The 19,468-nt window shown below is 48.0% G+C and overlaps 1 protein-coding gene across 6 annotated transcripts in view; it reads left to right on the top strand.

Moving 5' to 3' along the window:
• Positions 1-19,468, top strand: part of LOC143774687 (uncharacterized) — an 80,352-nt gene that overhangs the window by 43,173 nt on the left and 17,711 nt on the right. For all 6 annotated transcript variants that reach the window (XM_077262448.1, XM_077262443.1, XM_077262447.1 and 3 more), the window contains 2 exons: positions 3,488-3,529; positions 3,766-3,843. In XM_077262448.1, coding sequence (XP_077118563.1) covers positions 3,488-3,529; positions 3,766-3,843 — 120 coding nt within the window. The remainder of the gene's footprint in view (positions 1-3,487; positions 3,530-3,765; positions 3,844-19,468) is intronic.

Genomic DNA, 19,468 nt, shown 5'->3' with positions numbered 1-19,468 from the left:
TTATATACTGCGTGTGCTGTGTTATATACTGCGTGGCCTGTGTTATATACTACGTGGGCTGTGTTATATACTACGTGGGCAGTGATATATATTATGTGGGCTGTGTTATATACTGCCTGGCTGCTATATACTATGTGGGCAGTGTTATATACTGGGTGGACTGTGTTATATACTACGTGGCCTGTGCTATATATTACGTGGGCTGTGCTATATATTACGTGGGCTGTGTTATATACTGCGTGGGCTGTGTTATATACTGGGTGGCTGCTATATACTATGTGGCTGTCCTATATACTATGTGGCTGTCCTATATACTACGTGGCTGTGCTATATACTACGTGGCTGTGCTATATACGTGGCTGTCTGTGTTATATACTACGTGGCTGTGTTATATACTATGTGGCTGTGCTATATACTACGTGGCTGGCTGTGCTATATACTACGTGGCTGTCTGTGTTATATACTACGTGGCTGTGTTATATACTACGTGGCTGTGTTATATACTATGTGGCTGTGCTATATACTATGTGGCTGTGCTAAGCGCGACGTACATACATACATACATATTCTAGAATACCCGATGCAGAATCGGGCCACCATCTAGTATATTATATTAATACTGCTTTTTCATGCACATATCAGTGTAGGAACTGTCCTGATCCTTATGATCTGTAACTTTCTGCACTGCGTCTGTTATGGTCCTATGGCCTGCTCCGAAATGAAAGCCTCTTGAGTGTTCCAGTATGCAGTGTGACAATTAAGAGAGCAGAAATAATGAGAAAAGAAACTCATCCTTAGTTTCTACAGATACAAGACCTTCATGTAGAGAGACAAAGACCCTCCCTACTCCCTGTAATCTGCCTTCATGTCCCTTCTGCTACAGCTGGATTACATTTGGCATAAGTCAGTGGATAGCAATTTAGAGAGTAGGGAGACAAACTGTGATGGGCCCTTCGGAGTGAGTTTTTTGGGCCACCAAAGCCATTTTAGGTAAATAAATAGCTTTGCAATTTTTTTGTTAATGTATTGACCATCAAAGCTGATGTTTATTGGTTGGAAGAGTAACTATGTAAGACCAGGGTCGCAAAGAGCTATTTTGTGGGTTTTTTTTAAATTGACCTACACTCAAAAAAAAAAGTTTAACTTTTTCCCTCTAAGGAACACCAACATTAACTACAGGCTTTGTTTGCAGTTGAGGCTCATACACAATACCAGACACAGTCCATGGATAAAAATTGTACTGTATGTGTCAAGGGTTTACTGTGACAAAGAGGAGCCAGAAGACTGCAGCATGTGATTTCTCCTACTTCTGCACTGATTAGAAGCACCTCACATTCATATTATTAATAGTGCAGGTTTCTTTTAGCAGTGCAGTGGTTAATCTGCTCAGTTGGGAGCTCCTGGAACCTTTCCTGCATTAAGGCTCAGCTGTTCTCTCTGAGGGTATGTGTCCACGTTCAGGATTGCATCAGGATTTGGTCAGGATTTTTCATCAGTATTTGTAAGCCAAAACCAGGAGTCGGTGATAAATACAGAAGTGGAGCATATGTTTCTATTATACTTTTCCTCTAATTGTTCCACTCCTGGTTTTGGCTTACAAATACTGATGGAAAATCCTGACCAAATCCTGATGCAATCCTGAACGTGGACACATACCCTTAGGCTGGTTTCACACTTGCGTTTTTGTCTGCAGCGTTTTTTGCACAAAAAACGCATGCGTTTTTTTTCCTATATTTAACATTGAAAATGCATGCGTTTTTTTGCACATGCGTTTGGTCGCGTTTTCAAACGCATGCGTTTTTTGTCTGCATGCGTTCATTTTCAAAAATGCTACCTGCAGTATTTTCTTGCGCGTTTTCTTGCCGCGAAAAAACGCATGCGTTTTTTCGCGGCAAAAAAATGCATTGCTGTCTATGTAAACGCATGCGTTTTTAAGCACATGCGTTTGTTTGCGCTAAAAACGCATGCGTTTTTATAGAAAAAAACCAGAAAACACACTGAAAAGCCACCCACCACCATCAAGGTGATAAAGGGATCCAAACCCTAACCCTAACTCTACCCCTAACCTCACCCCTAACCGTTTAATGAACATTTTCTGACAGTCATATTGCCACGTATTTAAGTGCCACGTATCACGTATTTCAGTGCCACGTATGCCACGTGCCACGTATTTAAGTGCCACGTGCCACATATTAAAGTGCCACGTGCCACGTATTAAAGTGCCACGTATTTAAGTACCACATATTTAAGTGCCACGTGCCACGTATTTAAGTGCCACGTGCCACGTATTTAAGTGCCACGTGCCACGTATTTAAGTGCCACGTATTTAAGTACCACATATTTAAGTGCCACGTGCCACGTATTTAAGTGCCACGTGCCACGTATTTAAGTGCCACGTGCCACGTATTTAAGTGCCACGTATTTAAGTACCACATATTTAAGTGCCACGTGCCACGTATTTAAGTGCCACGTGCCACGTATTTAAGTGCCACGTGCCACGTATTTAAGTGCCACATACCACGTATTTAAGTGCCACGTGCCACATATTTAAGTGCCACGTATTTAAGTACCACGTATTTCAGTTGCACGTATTTCAGTTGCACGTATTTCAGTGCCACGTATTTCAGTCACGTTTAGGGTTAGGGTTAGGGGTAGGGTTAGGGTTAGGGTTTTCTTGTTTTTTCTTGTGTTTTCTTGTGTTTTCTTGTGTTTTTCTATAAAAACGCATGCGTCTAAAAAACGCATGCGTTTTACCGCGTTTACATGCGTTTTTCACACATGCGTTTTTTTAAAAACGCATGCAGATAAAAACGCGTGTGAAACCAGCCTTAGCCACTCCCATCTCCTATATAACCTGGGTCCTGGCAAGCACACATTACCAGAGATAGCTTATGCTGCATGGCTGGAGGTCGTTGGTTATTTGTGATGACGTTTGGTGGATTTATCTGTGACTGTTGCTAGGTTTTGGGTGTGTGGTAATTCCCTTCTCCTACTTTGGTTTTACCCCATCTTCCATTCCCGGTGTGTACCCTGTTGTTTGTGTGAGTATATTTATATGATTGGTATTTTCCTTTTATCCCTGTTCATATTACCTTGTTAGCCTGGTTGGTGTATTATAGTACACTTCTACTCCCCTCTTCCCTGGGTGAGAGAAGGGTACAGGCTGAGGGCGGATTCAGGAGCTAAGGCAAGTTACATGGCCCCGGCATCTTCACCATCAGAAGTAATCGGGGGACCAGAGCGAGCTAGGGTTCCTCTAGCGTTAGGGACAGGGAAGGATCCCCTGGTCCTGGGACACCCAACAGCAGAGTCGTGACAGTATGGGGGCAATTATGAGGATGGGAAAAGCAGACATAATTTTTGAATCCCATACAGTCATTATATCATCTCTTAGTTTGAAGGACCTGATCTAATCTCTATACACAAGGTAATGCAATGTCGGTTGAGTGTTTTCTGGATCTGATACCAAATTCTAATTCTATTTCAGACTCCAATATCTCCAATCAACTGGCTGAGCTGAAGAAAAATGGTGACTAGCATGTAAAAGGGATTGGGAATACATGGTTGCCTTTTTGAGTGTAGTATTGCAGCCCAGCTCCATTTATTGCAATGTAGTAGTCACAATCCATATAGAGAGGTGTGGAAGTTTTTTTTGGAGAAAAGCAGTCATAGTTTTCTAATCTTAGACAACCCCTTCAATTCTTAATGATATTTATGTAACCAGTGCTACAATCTTGGAATAACCTGTATTTAATTCCTACTCAGCATCCTGGGTCCAGGACTCAATCAAGAATGAAAGAGAAACTTTGAAGGAAAACTTGATGACTATCAACAAGACTTTGGGTAAGCAAAGCCTTGCAACACAATTTACTTCACTTCTCCCAAAGTACTATGACCAAATCCACATGGTGCATCTATTTATATAATTGCCTTGTAATGTTTTCATTTCCTGTTCTGTCCAGATGTCACCGTATCCCAGAATTCCAAGCGGAGGAAGTTCACCGACTGCCATATTGGGACACCCAAGTGATGGGTCTCTCAATATGGAAACTGCTGGTGGTACCAACCTATTACCACCAGCAGAACACTGTCGCACCACACACACACTCTATACGCCGTACGCAACACTCACACACACACTCACTCAGCCTCTTGCGCGGTACCACCAGTGCAACATCGTCATGAACACGGCGCCACCGGGATCAGCGAATGATTCACTGACTGCCGCCATCTTTGTACAGGAGGAGCGCATGCGCAGTTTTAATTTGACCGCCATTATCTGTCTGCACAAAGATGTCTGATTTACCTCACCTGTGCGAACTACACGCAGGTGCAGTGAATCATTCGGCTGATCCCGGAGGCAGATGCACAACGTGTCTACAGGCAGAGGAAGCCGGTCACATTAAAGGGCTTTTCCCACAAACGAAAGTTCATTTTAAAAATTGCCTGTGTCTGACCGTGTACGGAGCATAACTCATCTCCTGGGCAGGGGAGGAAGCAAAAGACAATACTGACATTACAGCAAGGGATCACAGAGGATACATTTTGTCAGATAAAATATTTCACTGACTGTTTTTAAAAAATAATTTCAGTATTGTCTTTGAGGGGAGAAAACAACACAGAAAGGAGAGAAAAGGGGGAAATAGCACATGGGGTAGACAGGTCAAAGAAGAGAGCACAGACGGGAGAAGTCAGCACATGGGGAAAGAGAGAGTGGATAGGTGGGTGAGCACATGGGGGGAGAGATTCTCAACCCTGCAAAGCCTGCCCCCATCGCGACATTACCACCCTCCCAATGCGATAGCATCGGGCCCCCATCTAGTGTTTTCATACAGAGAGTAAGGATGGGGCCAAGTGCTCCGCCTGGCTGCATGTGATTATAACTCTGGTCATTACCGTGGCCAGTAGAAATCTTTGTTATATATCTTAATATAGAATTTTGCTTCTTTCTCAACTTATGAACCACTTCTTCCCTTTCCCTCTGCTTTCTGTGTGTGCTATCCTATTCCAAAGTCAGTCAGTCTTTGGAGAAGAGAGGGAAGAGCAGATTAAAAAGGGCACAAACATACACAGACCTGTGCTGCTGCTTAATAGTGTTTATCTCACCTTATAGATGGATTCACAGGTACACTGCTCAGTCCATAAACCTTCATAGATTGTAAGCTTGCAAGCAGGGCCCTCACTTGTCACGTAGTATCAAGGGACTGTGGGCACCTACATGCTCCCTCAAACTAGAAACACCATAGTCTACCCTGTCCCTCGGATTACCCTGGAGAGTGGAGTAGCCAGGGTCTCATACCTAGCTATGCTCCTAACTTAACCCTTATCTGATCCCTCCTCCACCCAGGGAGATAAGGGCCGAATTTTATAGGAAAACACTAACTACACAGACAAGAGTAAACAGACAGTTGTAAAAGAAAACCACTATCAAACATATATACTCACTTAATCCTTATCTGATCCCTCCCCACCCAGGGAGGTCAGGGCCGAATTTTATAGAAAAACGCTGACCAGATAGACAGGAGTAAACAGACACTTGTAAAAGAAAACTACTATCAAACAAATATACTCACTTAACAACATAGTAGGAACCAAAGTAGTTATAGTAAGGGTACTGTCACACTCTGCAACTTTCCAACGATCACGACCAGCGATACGACCTGGCCGTGATCGTTGGAAAGTCGTTGTGTGGTCGCTGGGGAGCTGTCACACAGACCGCTCTCCAGCGACCAACGATGCCGAGGTCCCGGGTAACCAGGGTAAACATCGGGTTACTAAGCGCAGGGCCGCGCTTAGTAACCCGATGTTTACCCTGGTTACCAGCGTAAAAGTAAAAAAAAAAAAAACGTACATACTCACATTCCGGTGTCCTTCAGGTCCCTTGCCGTCTGCTTCCCGCTCTGACTGAGTGCCGCCGTAAAGTGAAAGCAGATCACATCGGTGACGTCACCGCTGTGCTCTGCTCCGGCCGGCAGTCAGTCAGAGCGGGAAGCAGACGGCAAGGGACCTGAAGGACACCGGAATGTGAGTATGTACGTTTTTTTTTTTTTTTACTTTTACGCTGGTAACCACGGCCCTGCGCTTAGTAACCCGATGTTTACCCTGGTTACAAGCGAACGCATCGCTGGATCGCTGTCACACACAACGATCCAGTGATGACAGCGGGAGATCCAGCGACGAAAGAAAGTTCCAAACGATCTGCTACGACTTACGATTCTCAGCAGGGTCCCTGATCGCTGCTGCGTGTCAGACACAGCGATATCGTATGGATATCGCTGGAACGTCACGGATCGTACCGTCGTAGCGATCAAAGTGCCACTGTGTGACAGTACCCTAAGGTGAAACCAAATCGGAGAGGATAAGGAAAAAAGCGCAAACCAACACCACACCGCAATCTCCAGAAAAACTCTCCAACTTCCAAACACTGAATTCTCTTTATCACCACCAAACCAGGAAGAAGAACTATTACTGGCAACTCCCTAGTGCCAATGGGGAGCATATATACCAAGGGAGGGGAGTGTGTTATGACCTGGTGGGTACGGAGCGGTGCTGAGATGACCTGGTGGGCAAAACCAATCATGGACTCACTACAGAGCAGCACTGAAATGACCTGGTGGGTAAAACAAAAATATGACTAGCTCTGAGGAGGTGGTAACTTTACTGACCGCAATCCCTACTCCTAACACCAACACTAGAAATAGCCGTGGAGCGTACCTAACTCTGCCTAGATGCCTCTGCACTGGCCAACAGAGAACTTCCAGGAAAGAACTGAATCCACAGGAAATACATTGACAGCTGGCATCCACTAAAGCCAAAAGCCCAGTTAAATAACAAGGCCAGGAAACCGATTAGTGAACGCAGCTGCTAAGTTCCACTTGAAACCACCAGAGGGAGCCCAAGAGCAGAACTCCCAAAAATACCATTCGCAACCACAGGATGGAGCCCAAGAACGGAATTCACAACAGTACCCCCCCCCTTGAGGAGGGGTCACCGAACCCTCACCAGAGCCCCCAGGCCGATCGGGACAAGCCAAATGAAAAGCATGTACCAAATCGGCAGCATGGACATCGGAGGCAAAAACCCAAGAGTTATCCTCCTGGCCATAACCCTTCCACTTGACCAAATACTGAAGTTTCCGCCTTGAAAGATGAGAATCCAAAATCTTCTCCACCACATATTCCAGCTCCCCCTCAACCAACACCGGAGCAGGAGGGTCAACGGAGGGAACCATGGGCACCACATATCTCCGCAACAAAGATCTATGGAACACATTATGAATGGAAAACGAAGCTGGAAGGGCCAAACGAAAAGACACCGGATTGATAATTTCCGAAATCCTATAAGGACCAATAAAACGAGGTTTGAACTTAGGGGAAGAGACCTTCATAGGAACATGACGAGAAGACAACCAGACCAAATCCCCAACCCGAAGCCGGGGACCAACGCACCGACGGCGGTTAGCAAAACGTTGAGCCTTTTCCTGAGACAATGTTAAATTGTCCACCACATGAGTCCAAATCCGCTGCAACCTGTCCACCACAGAATCGACCCCAGGACAGTCCGAAGACTCAACCTGCCCTGAAGAAAAACGAGGATGAAAACCGAAATTGCAAAAAAAAGGCAAAACCAAAGTAGCCGAACTAGCCCGATTATTAAGGGCAAACTCGGCCAACGGCAAGAAGGTAACCCAATCATCCTGATCAGCAGACACAAAGCATCTCAAATAGGTTTCCAAGGTCTGATTGGTTCGCTCCGTCTGTCCATTTGTCTGAGGGTGAAATGCCGAAGAAAAAGACAAATTAATGCCCATTCTACCACAAAAGGACCACCAAAACCTAGAAACAAACTGGGTACCTCTGTCAGACACAATATTCTCCGGAATACCATGCAAACGAACCACATGCTGGAAAAACAAAGGAACCAAATCAGAGGAGGAAGGCAACTTAGGCAAAGGTACCAAATGGACCATTTTAGAAAACCGGTCACAAACCACCCAGATGACAGACATCTTCTGAGACACAGGAAGATCAGAAATAAAATCCATGGAAATATGCGTCCAGGGCCTCTCAGGGATAGGCAAGGGCAAAAGCAACCCACTAGCACGAGAACAGCAGGGCTTAGCCCGAGCACATATTCCACAGGACTGCACGAAGGAACGCACATCCCGTGACAAAGAAGGCCACCAAAAGGACCTGGCAACCAAATCTCTGGTTCCAAAGATCCCAGGATGACCAGCCAACACCGAACAATGGATCTCAGAAATCACCTTATTAGTCCATCTATCAGGAACAAACAATTTCCCCACAGGACAGCGGTCGGGTCTATCAGCCTGAAACTCCTGAAGCACCCGCCGCAAATCAGGGGAGATAGCAGAAAGAATCACCCCCTCTTTGAGAATACCAGCCGGCTCACGGACTCCAGGAGAATCAGGCAAAAAACTCCTAGACAAGGCATCAGCTTTCACATTCTTAGATCCCGGAAGATACGAGACCACAAAATCAAAACGGGAGAAAAACAAAGACCACCGAGCCTGTCTAGGATTCAAGCGCTTGGCCGACTCAAGGTAAATCAGATTCTTATGGTCGGTCAAGACCACAACACGATGCTTGGCTCCCTCAAGCCAATGTCGCCACTCCTCGAATGCCCACTTCGTAGCCAACAACTCCCGATTGCCGACATCATAATTACGCTCAGCAGGCGAAAACTTTCTGGAGAAGAAAGCACACGGCTTCAACACAGAGCCATCAGAGCTTCTCTGAGACAGAACAGCTCCTGCCCCAATCTCAGAAGCGTCAACCTCAACCTGAAAAGGGAGAGAAACATCTGGCTGACGCAACACAGGGGCAGAAGTAAAACGACGCTTAAGCTCCTGAAAGGCCTCCACAGCCGCAGAGGACCAATTCACCACATCTGCACCTTTCTTGGTCAAATCGGTCAGAGGTTTAACTGCAGCACCCCAGAGTCCTGGTTGTTGCAGTACTGTGGCTCCGCCACTATGGGGAGCTGTGGTACGTCTGATTGCACTAAAGGAGTTTCTCTGACCAGGTACACTCACACCACACTTCACACTCCGGCCACCAGGGGGGGTGGTCCTATCTAGTAGGCCACTCCTCACAACTCTGGTAAAACTGGGGGTTGGACAGGAAGACAGGGAGAAGTAGCTGGGAAGAGCTAGTGAGAGGACCTGTCAGGGATGGGGATCCTGGCAGACTCCTCAGAGCAGAACTAACCAGTAAACAACGGGAATACAGAAAAGGAGAAATACCAGAAGGGGTCCTGCTGTTAGACCGAGGCAACATCCTTCTGAGGCGCAAACAATCGGTGGCCGGAACGCCGAGCAAGTAAGAGACTTTAAGTACATTGCAAACCACGGCAGGACAGCTAATTACAGGTTGGCTGTCTCACTTAACACCTAAGCAGACAACGGAGGCAGCTGTGGGAGAGGGGCGACTCTAGAGTCCCGGAAGAACTCCAGGCCTACCCCGTCATACGGGTGCGTCCTACCATATCACCTGGAGGACGGAGAAAGAACAGTAGAGACAGAAAGAAACAGTTGTGAGGACTATCCCGGGAGCTCAGCAGGGAAGAACTACAACACACAGCGCTAGAAGGTAGATACTGATTCCCACCTGTGAGGAGAACTCCTGATGTGTCGTTGGACCGGCCGGTCTCTGAAAACCCAGTTAACAGCGCTCTGGACTGAGGTCTCCAACATCTTCAGTAAAGAGGTAAAGAGACTGCAAACTGGTGTCCTCATTATTTACCGCGACCTGCACCGCTACAACACCACTTATTGCACCGGACGTCCCCCACTGACAGACAGGGCCACGGACCGGGTCTAGCCACCGTGACAACCCCAGGACTGAGACCTAGAGGCCCGGCTCCGGGTACCCCTCGGCCCTGCGGCGGTGTGGGGGCGCTCCAAACTTGGCGTCACGAACAGGATCTACTTAAGCCTGAAGAATCAGGTCATGTGTGCCTTGGAACTGTGATTATTGTGCTTGGACTGTACTTTATTGAAAAGACTGTGCTGTGCCATTTGCCGCCAAAAATTCGCCATTGCCGCGCGCGGAGGGAGGAGCCTCAGCTACGTGGGCGGGATCAGCCAAAAGAAGCGCGGAACGTAAAGCGCGGTGAGGCGCCAATCCCGGAAGAGGAACTCCGACCTCCAGCAGGTTAGTGGGAGGAAGGGACGGCCATGTCCGAGTCGGGAGGAGAGGAGGTGGCGGTCGCAGCCGCGGACGCAGGGGCAGCTCCGGTCCCCGCAGCGGGCGAAGCTGCGGCCCTAATACCACCACTGGCTGCCGCAGAACCCGTTGCCCCCATCAGCCAGTCGGACACTGCCGCTAATGCAAAAGCCATAATGCCCTTCTCCATGCCCTACCTGCCCGGAGCGGCCAGGCTCCCACGATACTCTGGGGAGGCACATACGTTCACTGACTTTAAAGAAGGGCTCTGCAGCCTGCTCGAGTTCTATCCCCTAACCGAGCCCCAGAAGGTCCATATGATAACCGGCCAACTCTTTGGGGCGGCTCTGAGAGAATTGAAATCCTGGCCCGCTGAGGATAAAGGAACTGCACAACAGATTTTTGCCAAGCTTAAAGCCACCTTTGATACTCGCACTGCTACAGAGATTAAACTGACTTTCTATGGATGCAAACAAAAGTCACAGGATAGCTTGCGGGACTATGCCCTTAATCTCCAGGAAGCGATGCGGGCCATTAAGCAGAGTGACCCCGGCAGCATGCAGGATGAAGATAAAATCCTGAAGGAGCGGTTCATTGAGGGGCTCCTGTGCAGTCACCAGCGGGGCCAATTGCACTTCCTGGCCATGCAAAATCCAGACTTGACTTTTGCGCAGTTTAAAGATAAAGCTATCCAGGCATTGCAGGAGCGACAGCCCAGCCGCGCAGTACCACCCAGGCGCCCCGCTCTCACCTACCACCAGGAGGTGGCATCGGATACCCCAGTTGCCGCGGAGGCCGACGCCCAGAGCTTCGAGGACGACTCCCCTGCAGGACTTCGTCTCCAGATGCAAGAACTAACCAAGAGCGTTGCTGCCCTGGCCCGGACGGTGCAGTCCCTACAGGAGGCCCCCAAAGAGAAGATCCAGTTGGCTTCCAGCCCGGAGGATGTCCCATGATGGACGACCCATCTGCCGCCGCTGTCACCAGGTGGGCCATCTTGCAAGGTACTGTCCTTTAAACGAGCAACCCCTGGGGCAAAGGGCCAACCCCCAGGAGTAGGACGGTCAGGCCCGCAGCATTGGAGAACCAAGTATATTGGAGGACGACCAGTTCTCCCTGTAGTGATTGATGGAATCCCCTTGAATGCTTTGCTGGACACCGGTTCTCAGGTGACGACTATACCTTACGTGCTCTACAAACGGTATTGGGAGGACGCTGATATTACTCGTGGCCCTGATGATGATTTCACCATAATCGCCAGTAATGGTCAGCCGTTGCCACAAGTGGGGTATAAGGAGGTCACCATCAAAGTGGGGCGGGTGGAATTGAAAGCCCAAGGGATTGTGATTGTAGATATTGATCGTCGAGAATGTAATCCCATGATGACTCTTGGTACTAATGTTATAGAAAATTGTCTTGCAGAAGTGATTGTTTTGTTGCAACAGGTGGCAGAAAACGCTGGCCACAGTGAGCAACGTGCCCTGCAGAAGGAAATCAGAGCTCTGATGCAAAGACAGCAGGTAGAGCTGACTGGTGGTGAGATTGGTCGTGTCACTGTAAGTGATTCAAACCCCATCGCGATACCTCCCAAGAGTGAAATGTTAATATGGTGTCGAGCAGCCATAGGCCTCAGGGGTAAGGACTACCAGGCCTTGGTAGAACCTGTATATTCAGACAATAGGCCTACTGTTCTGACAGCCCGGGGGGTGGTAGACGTCCGACAGGGGAGAGTGCCCGTACGTGTCCTCAATTGTGGGGAGGAAGAGGTCCACCTAACCAAGTATACCACGCTCGCCAAACTGTTCACTGTCAATAATAGTGTAATACAGACACCTGAACCCTTGGTCCCGTCAAACGCGGCGGAGAACAAAGGTTCTGCTGAGCACTCGAAAGATTGGTGTCGGGAATTGCATGTGGGCACTGACTCTACCCCATCTCATCAAATACAGGGGGCTTACAGGGTGGTGCACGAGTACGAGCAGGTATTCAGCAAACACCCCTCAGATTTTGGGCAGGTGAAAGGGATCCAACATCACATCCCCACGGGAGATCATCGACCCATAAAAGAGAGATATCGCTGTCATGATCTCAATGGCAAGAGAACATAGCATAAGCATATATAGGAACTAGCTCTTGGAAGATGGAAACTGAGCTGACCATGAACTAAACCTAACGCACAACTAGCAGTGGCCGGGTAGCATGCCTACGTTGATTCTAGATGCCCAGCACCAGCCGGAGGACTAAATAAAGCTAGCAGAGGAAAATATTAGTCCTAGCTCACCTCTAGAGAAATACCCCGAAAGGAGACAGAGGCCCCCCACATGTATTGGCGGTGAGTTAAGATGAAATAACAAACGTAGTATGAAAATAGGTTTAGCAAATTTGAGGTCCACTTACTACATAGCAGAAGACAGAAAGGACACTTTCATGGTCAGCTGAAAACCCTCTCAAAACACCATCCAGAAATTACTTTAAAACTCTGGCATTAACTCATAACACCAGAGTGGCAATTCCTGTTCACAAGAGCTTTCCAGACACAGTAACGAAACTACAGCTGTGAACTGGAACAAAAATGCAAAAACAAACATGGACAAGAGTCCAACTTATCTAGTAGTTGTCTAGGAGCAGGAACAAGCACAGAGAGGCTTCTGATAACATTGTTGACCGGCAAGCAACTAACAGAGAAGCAAGGTTATATAGCGACTCCCACATCTTGATGGGAACAGGTGAACAGAGAAGATGAAGACACCAGTTCAATTCCACCAGTAGCCACCGGGGGAGCCCAGAATCCAAATTCACAACAGTACCCCCCCCTCAAGGAGGGGGCACCGAACCCTCACCAGAACCACCAGGGCGATCAGGATGGGCCCTATGAAAGGCACGAACCAGATCAGAGGCATGAACATCAGATGCATTCACCCAAGAATTATCCTCCTGGCCGTATCCCTTCCACTTGACCAGATACTGGAGTCTCCGTCTGGAAACACGGGAGTCTAAGATTTTCTCCACAACGTACTCCAACTCACCCTCAACCAACACCGGAGCAGGAGGCTCAACGGAAGGCACAACCGGTACCTCATACCTGCGCAATAATGACCGATGAAAAACGTTATGAATAGAAAAGGATGCAGGGAGGTCCAAACGGAAGGAAACAGGGTTAAGGATCTCCAATATCTTATACGGGCCGATGAACCGAGGCTTAAATTTAGGAGAAGAGACCCTCATAGGGACAAAACGAGAAGACAACCACACCAAATCCCCAACACAAAGCCGAGGACCAACACGACGGTGGCGGTTGGCAAAAAGCTGAGTCTTCTCCTGGGACAACCTCAAATTGTCCACCACCTGCCCCCAGATCTGATGCAATCTCTCCACCACAGCATCCACTCCAGGACAATCCGAAGATTCCACCTGACCAGAGGAAAATCGAGGATGAAACCCCGAATTACAGAAAAACGGGGACACCAAAGTGGCAGAGCTGGCCCGATTATTGAGAGCGAACTCCGCCAATGGCAAAAAAGCAACCCAATCATCCTGGTCAGCAGACACAAAACACCTCAGATATGTCTCCAGGGTCTGATTAGTCCGCTCGGTCTGGCCATTCGTCTGAGGATGGAAAGCGGACGAAAAAGATAAATCTATGCCCATCCTAGCACAGAATGCCCGCCAAAATCTAGACACGAATTGGGTCCCTCTGTCAGAAATGATATTCTCAGGAATACCATGCAAACGAACAACATTTTGAAAAAACAGAGGAACCAACTCGGAAGAAGAAGGCAACTTGGGCAGAGGAACCAAATGGACCATCTTAGAAAAACGGTCACACACCACCCAGATGACAGACATCTTCTGAGAAACCGGCAGATCTGAAATAAAATCCATCGAGATGTGCGTCCAAGGCCTCTTAGGAATAGGCAAGGGCAACAATAATCCACTAGCCCGAGAACAACAAGGCTTGGCCCGAGCACAAACGTCACAAGACTGCACAAAGCCTCGCACATCTCGTGACAGGGAAGGCCACCAGAAGGACCTTGCCACCAAATCCCTGGTACCAAAAATGCCAGGATGACCTGCCAACGCAGAAGAATGAACCTCAGAGATGACTCTACTGGTCCAATCATCAGGAACAAACAGTTTATCAGGTGGGCAACGATCAGGTCTATCCGCCTGAAACTCCTGCAAGGCCCGCCGCAGGTCTGGAGAAACGGCTGACAATACCACTCCATCCTTAAGGATACCTGTGGGCTCAGAGTTACCAGGCGAGTCAGGCTCAAAACTCCTAGAAAGGGCATCCGCCTTAACATTCTTAGAACCCGGTAGGTATGACACCACAAAATTAAACCGAGAGAAAAATAATGACCAGCGCGCCTGTCTAGGATTCAGGCGCCTGGCGGTCTCAAGATAAATCAAATTTTTGTGGTCAGTCAATACCACCACCTGATGTCTGGCCCCCTCAAGCCAATGGCGCCACTCCTCAAAAGCCCACTTCATGGCCAAAAGCTCCCGATTCCCAACATCATAATTCCGCTCAGCGGGCGAAAATTTACGGGAAAAGAAGGCACAAGGCCTCATCACGGAGCAGTCAGAACTTTTCTGCGACAACACTGCCCCAGCTCCGATCTCAGAAGCGTCGACCTCAACCTGAAAAGGTAGAGCAACATCAGGCTGACGCAACACAGGGGCAGAGGAAAAACGGCGCTTAAGCTCCCGAAAGGCCTCCACAGCATCAGGGGACCAATCAGCAACATCAGCACCCTTCTTAGTCAAATCGGTCAATGGCTTAGCAATATCCGAAAAACCAGCAATAAATCGACGATAAAAGTTAGCAAAGCCCAAAAATTTCTGAAGACTCTTAAGAGAAGAGGGCTGCGTCCAATCACAAATGGCTTGAACCTTGACAGGATCCATTTCAATGGAAGAGGGGGAAAAAATATATCCCAAAAAGGAAATCCTCTGTACCCCAAAAACACACTTAGAACCCTTCACACACAAAGAATTAGACCGCAAAACCTGAAAAACCCTCCTGACTTGCTGGACATGAGAGTCCCAGTCATCCGAAAAAATCAGAATATCATCCAGATACACAATCATAAATTTATCCAAATAATCGCGAAAAATATCATGCATAAAGGACTGGAAAACTGACGGAGCATTTGAAAGACCAAAAGGCATCACTAAATACTCAAAGTGGCCCTCGGGCGTATTAAATGCGGTTTTCCACTCATCCCCCTGCCTGATTCGCACCAAATTATACGCCCCCCGAAGGTCAATCTTAGAGAACCACTTGGCCCCCTTTATGCGAGCAAACAAATCAGTCAGCAACGGCAATGGGTATTGATATTTAACAGTGATTTTATTCAAAAGCCGATAATCAATACATGGTCTCAAAGAGCCGTCTTTTTTTGACACAAAGAAAAAACCGGCTCCTAAGGGAGATGACGATGGACGAATATGTCCCTTTTCCAAGGACTCCTTTATATATTCTCGCATAGCAGCATGTTCAGGCACAGACAGATTAAATAAACGACCCTTTGGGTATTTACTACCCGGGATTAAATCTATGGCACAATCGCACTCTCGGTGCGGAGGTAACGAACCAAGCTTGGATTCTTCAAAGACGTCACGATAGTCAGACAGGAACTCAGGAATTTCAGAGGGAATAGATGATGAAATGGAAACCACAGGTACATCCCCATGAGCCCCCTTACATCCCCAGCTCAACACAGACATAGCTCTCCAGTCGAGGACTGGGTTGTGAGATTGCAGCCAAGGCAATCCTAACACCAAATCATCATGTAGATTATACAGCACCAGAAAGCGAATAATCTCCTGGTGATCCGGATTAATACGCATAGTTACTTGTGTCCAGTATTGTGGTTTATTATTAGCCAATGGGGTGGAGTCAATCCCCTTCAGAGGAATAGGAGTCTCCAAAGGCTCTAAATCATACCCACAGCGTTTGGCAAAGGACCAATCCATAAGACTCAAAGCGGCGCCAGAGTCGACATAGGCGTCCGTGGTAATAGATGACAAAGAGCAAATCAGGGTCACAGATAGAATAAACTTAGACGGTAAGGTGCAAATGGAAACAGATTTACCAAGCTTTTTAGTGCGCTTAGAGCATGCTGATATAACATGAGTAGAATCACCACAATAGAAACACAACCCATTTTTCCGTCTAAAATTCTGCCGCTCGCTTCGGGACAGAATTCTATCACACTGCATACTCTCTGGCGACCTCTCAGTGGAAACCGCCAGATGGTGCACTGGTTTGCGCTCCCGCAGACGCCTATCGATCTGAATAGCCATTGTCATGGACTCATTCAGACCCGCAGGCACAGGGAACCCCACCATAACATCCTTAATGGCATCAGAGAGACCCTCTCTGAAAGTCGCCGCCAGGGCGCACTCATTCCACTGAGTAAGCACAGACCATTTACGGAATCTTTGGCAGTAAATTTCCGCTTCATCTTGCCCCTGAGACAGGGACATCAAAGCTTTCTCTGCCTGAAGCTCCAAATGAGGTTCGTCATAAAGCAACCCCAAGGCCAGAAAAAACGCATCCACATTGAGCAACGCAGGATCCCCTGGTGTCAATGAAAAAGCCCAGTCTTGAGGGTCGCCCCGGAGCAAGGAAATCACAATCCTGACCTGCTGTGCAGGGTCTCCGGCAGAGCGAGATTTCAGGGACAAAAATAATTTGCAATTATTTCGAAAATTCTGAAACCCGGATCTATTCCCCGAGAAAAATTCCGGCAAAGGAATTCTCGGCTCAGATACAGGTGCATGACAAACAAAATCTTGCAATTTTTGTACCTTCGTGGCGAGATTATTCAAACCTGCAGTTACACTCTGAAGATCCATTACAAACAGGTGGACACAGAGCCATTCAAGGGTTAAGAGGAGGAAAGAAGCAGCTAGACAGCAATTAAGGGCTAGGCAGCAAAACTCTGAAGGGAAAAAAAAAAAAAAAAAAAAAATTTCCCTTAAACACTTCTCTATCTCCTGCTTCAGCCCAAACAATTAACACTTTGTGGGCCGGTCAAACTGTCATGATCTCAATGGCAAGAGAACATAGCATAAGCATATATAGGAACTAGCTCTTGGAAGATGGAAACTGAGCTGACCATGAACTAAACCTAACGCACAACTAGCAGTGGCCGGGTAGCATGCCTACGTTGATTCTAGATGCCCAGCACCAGCCGGAGGACTAAATAAAGCTAGCAGAGGAAAATATTAGTCCTAGCTCACCTCTAGAGAAATACCCCGAAAGGAGACAGAGGCCCCCCACATGTATTGGCGGTGAGTTAAGATGAAATAACAAACGTAGTATGAAAATAGGTTTAGCAAATTTGAGGTCCACTTACTACATAGCAGAAGACAGAAAGGACACTTTCATGGTCAGCTGAAAACCCTCTCAAAACACCATCCAGAAATTACTTTAAAACTCTGGCATTAACTCATAACACCAGAGTGGCAATTCCTGTTCACAAGAGCTTTCCAGACACAGTAACGAAACTACAGCTGTGAACTGGAACAAAAATGCAAAAACAAACATGGACAAGAGTCCAACTTATCTAGTAGTTGTCTAGGAGCAGGAACAAGCACAGAGAGGCTTCTGATAACATTGTTGACCGGCAAGCAACTAACAGAGAAGCAAGGTTATATAGCGACTCCCACATCTTTATGGGAACAGGTGAACAGAGAAGATGAAGACACCAGTTCAATTCCACCAGTAGCCACCGGGGGAGCCCAGAATCCAAATTCACAACATATCGCCCTGTACCCCCAGCTCATTACCAGTGTGCCAAGGACATGTTGCGGGAAATGAAGGAGGCTGGGGTGGTGAGAGACAGCTGTAGCCCCTGGGCGGCTCCGTTAGTCCTTGTTAAAAAGAAAGATGGTACAATGAGGATGTGTGTTGATTACAGACAGTTGAATCGCATTACACATAAGGACGCATACCCACTGCCCAGGATAGAGGAGTCTCTGGCTGCTTTAAAATCTGCTAACTATTTCTCTACCTTAGATCTCACCAGTGGGTACTGGCAGGTTCCTGTGGCGGAGGCGGACAAAGAGAAGACGGCCTTCACGACGCCAATGGGCCTCTGTGAGTTCAACTACATGCCCTTCGGATTGTGCAATGCTCCCGGAACGTTCCAGAGGATGATGGAGAGCTGCCTGGGACACCTGAACTTTGAAACCGTGCTGCTATATCTGGATGACGTCATAGTCTTCTCTAAAACCTACGAAGACCATCTGAAGCACCTGGCCGAGGTGTTTGAAGCCTTGTCCAAATTCGGCCTAAAAGTGAAACCGTCCAAGTGTCATCTGCTGAAACCTAAAGTGCAGTACCTGGGCCATGTGGTGAGCGCTGAAGGAGTGGCCCCAGACCCCGACAAGGTCACAGTGATCCAGGACTGGCCAAAGCCTAGTGACCTCCACGAAGTCCGGCAGTTCCTCGGGTTGGTAGGTTACTACCGGAGATTCATTAAGGATTTCACTAAGAAGGCCGCACCCTTGCAAAATCTGCTGGTGGGCCGACCAAAGAAGACCAAGGGGAGGAAAACCCCCTTTGATTGGAACGAAGAGCTGGAGGAATCCTTCACCTGCTTGAAGTCGGCGCTGACGGGAGAAGAGGTACTGGCTTACCCCGAATACGACCAACCGTTTGTGCTGTACACAGATGCCAGTAATGTGGGACTAGGAGCCGTGCTGTCTCAAGTCCAGAACGGCAAGGAAAGAGTGATCGCTTACGCCAGCAGGAAACTCCGTCCCACGGAAAGGAACCCTGACAACTACAGTTCCTTCAAACTGGAATTCCTTGCCCTTGTCTGGGCAGTGACGGAGAGGTTTAAGCACTACCTGGCCTCCGCGAAATTCACCGTCTTCATGGACAACAATCCGCTAACGCATCTGGATACTGCCAAACTCGGGGCCTTGGAACAGCGGTGGATGGCCCGGCTGTCCAACTATGATTTCACCATCAAATATCGGGCAGGGCACCAGAATGCCAATGCCGATGCTCTGTCCCGAATGCCCAATTTACCAGAAGTGGGAGAAGACCCGGAGGCACTTGAAGAGGTAGAGCTGCCTGCCTTCCATCGCCCCAAAGCCACTCAGAGCTCTCACCATGTGAAGAACAGGCACAAGAACCAACCGGATGCCACGCTGAATCCCCTGCCCCACCACGGATGGGCAGAAACCCAGGATAGTGACCCCGCGGTCCGTCAGGTGAAGGAGCTCTTGACGCAGGCTGGGTTGCACCCTGGCCCAGATGA

This window comes from Ranitomeya variabilis, chromosome 5, assembly GCF_051348905.1.
Source record: "Ranitomeya variabilis isolate aRanVar5 chromosome 5, aRanVar5.hap1, whole genome shotgun sequence".
Classification (NCBI taxonomy): domain Eukaryota; kingdom Metazoa; phylum Chordata; class Amphibia; order Anura; family Dendrobatidae; genus Ranitomeya; species Ranitomeya variabilis.
Note: the sequence above shows the minus strand (reverse complement) of the source record. Positions and strands in the feature narration are given on the sequence as shown.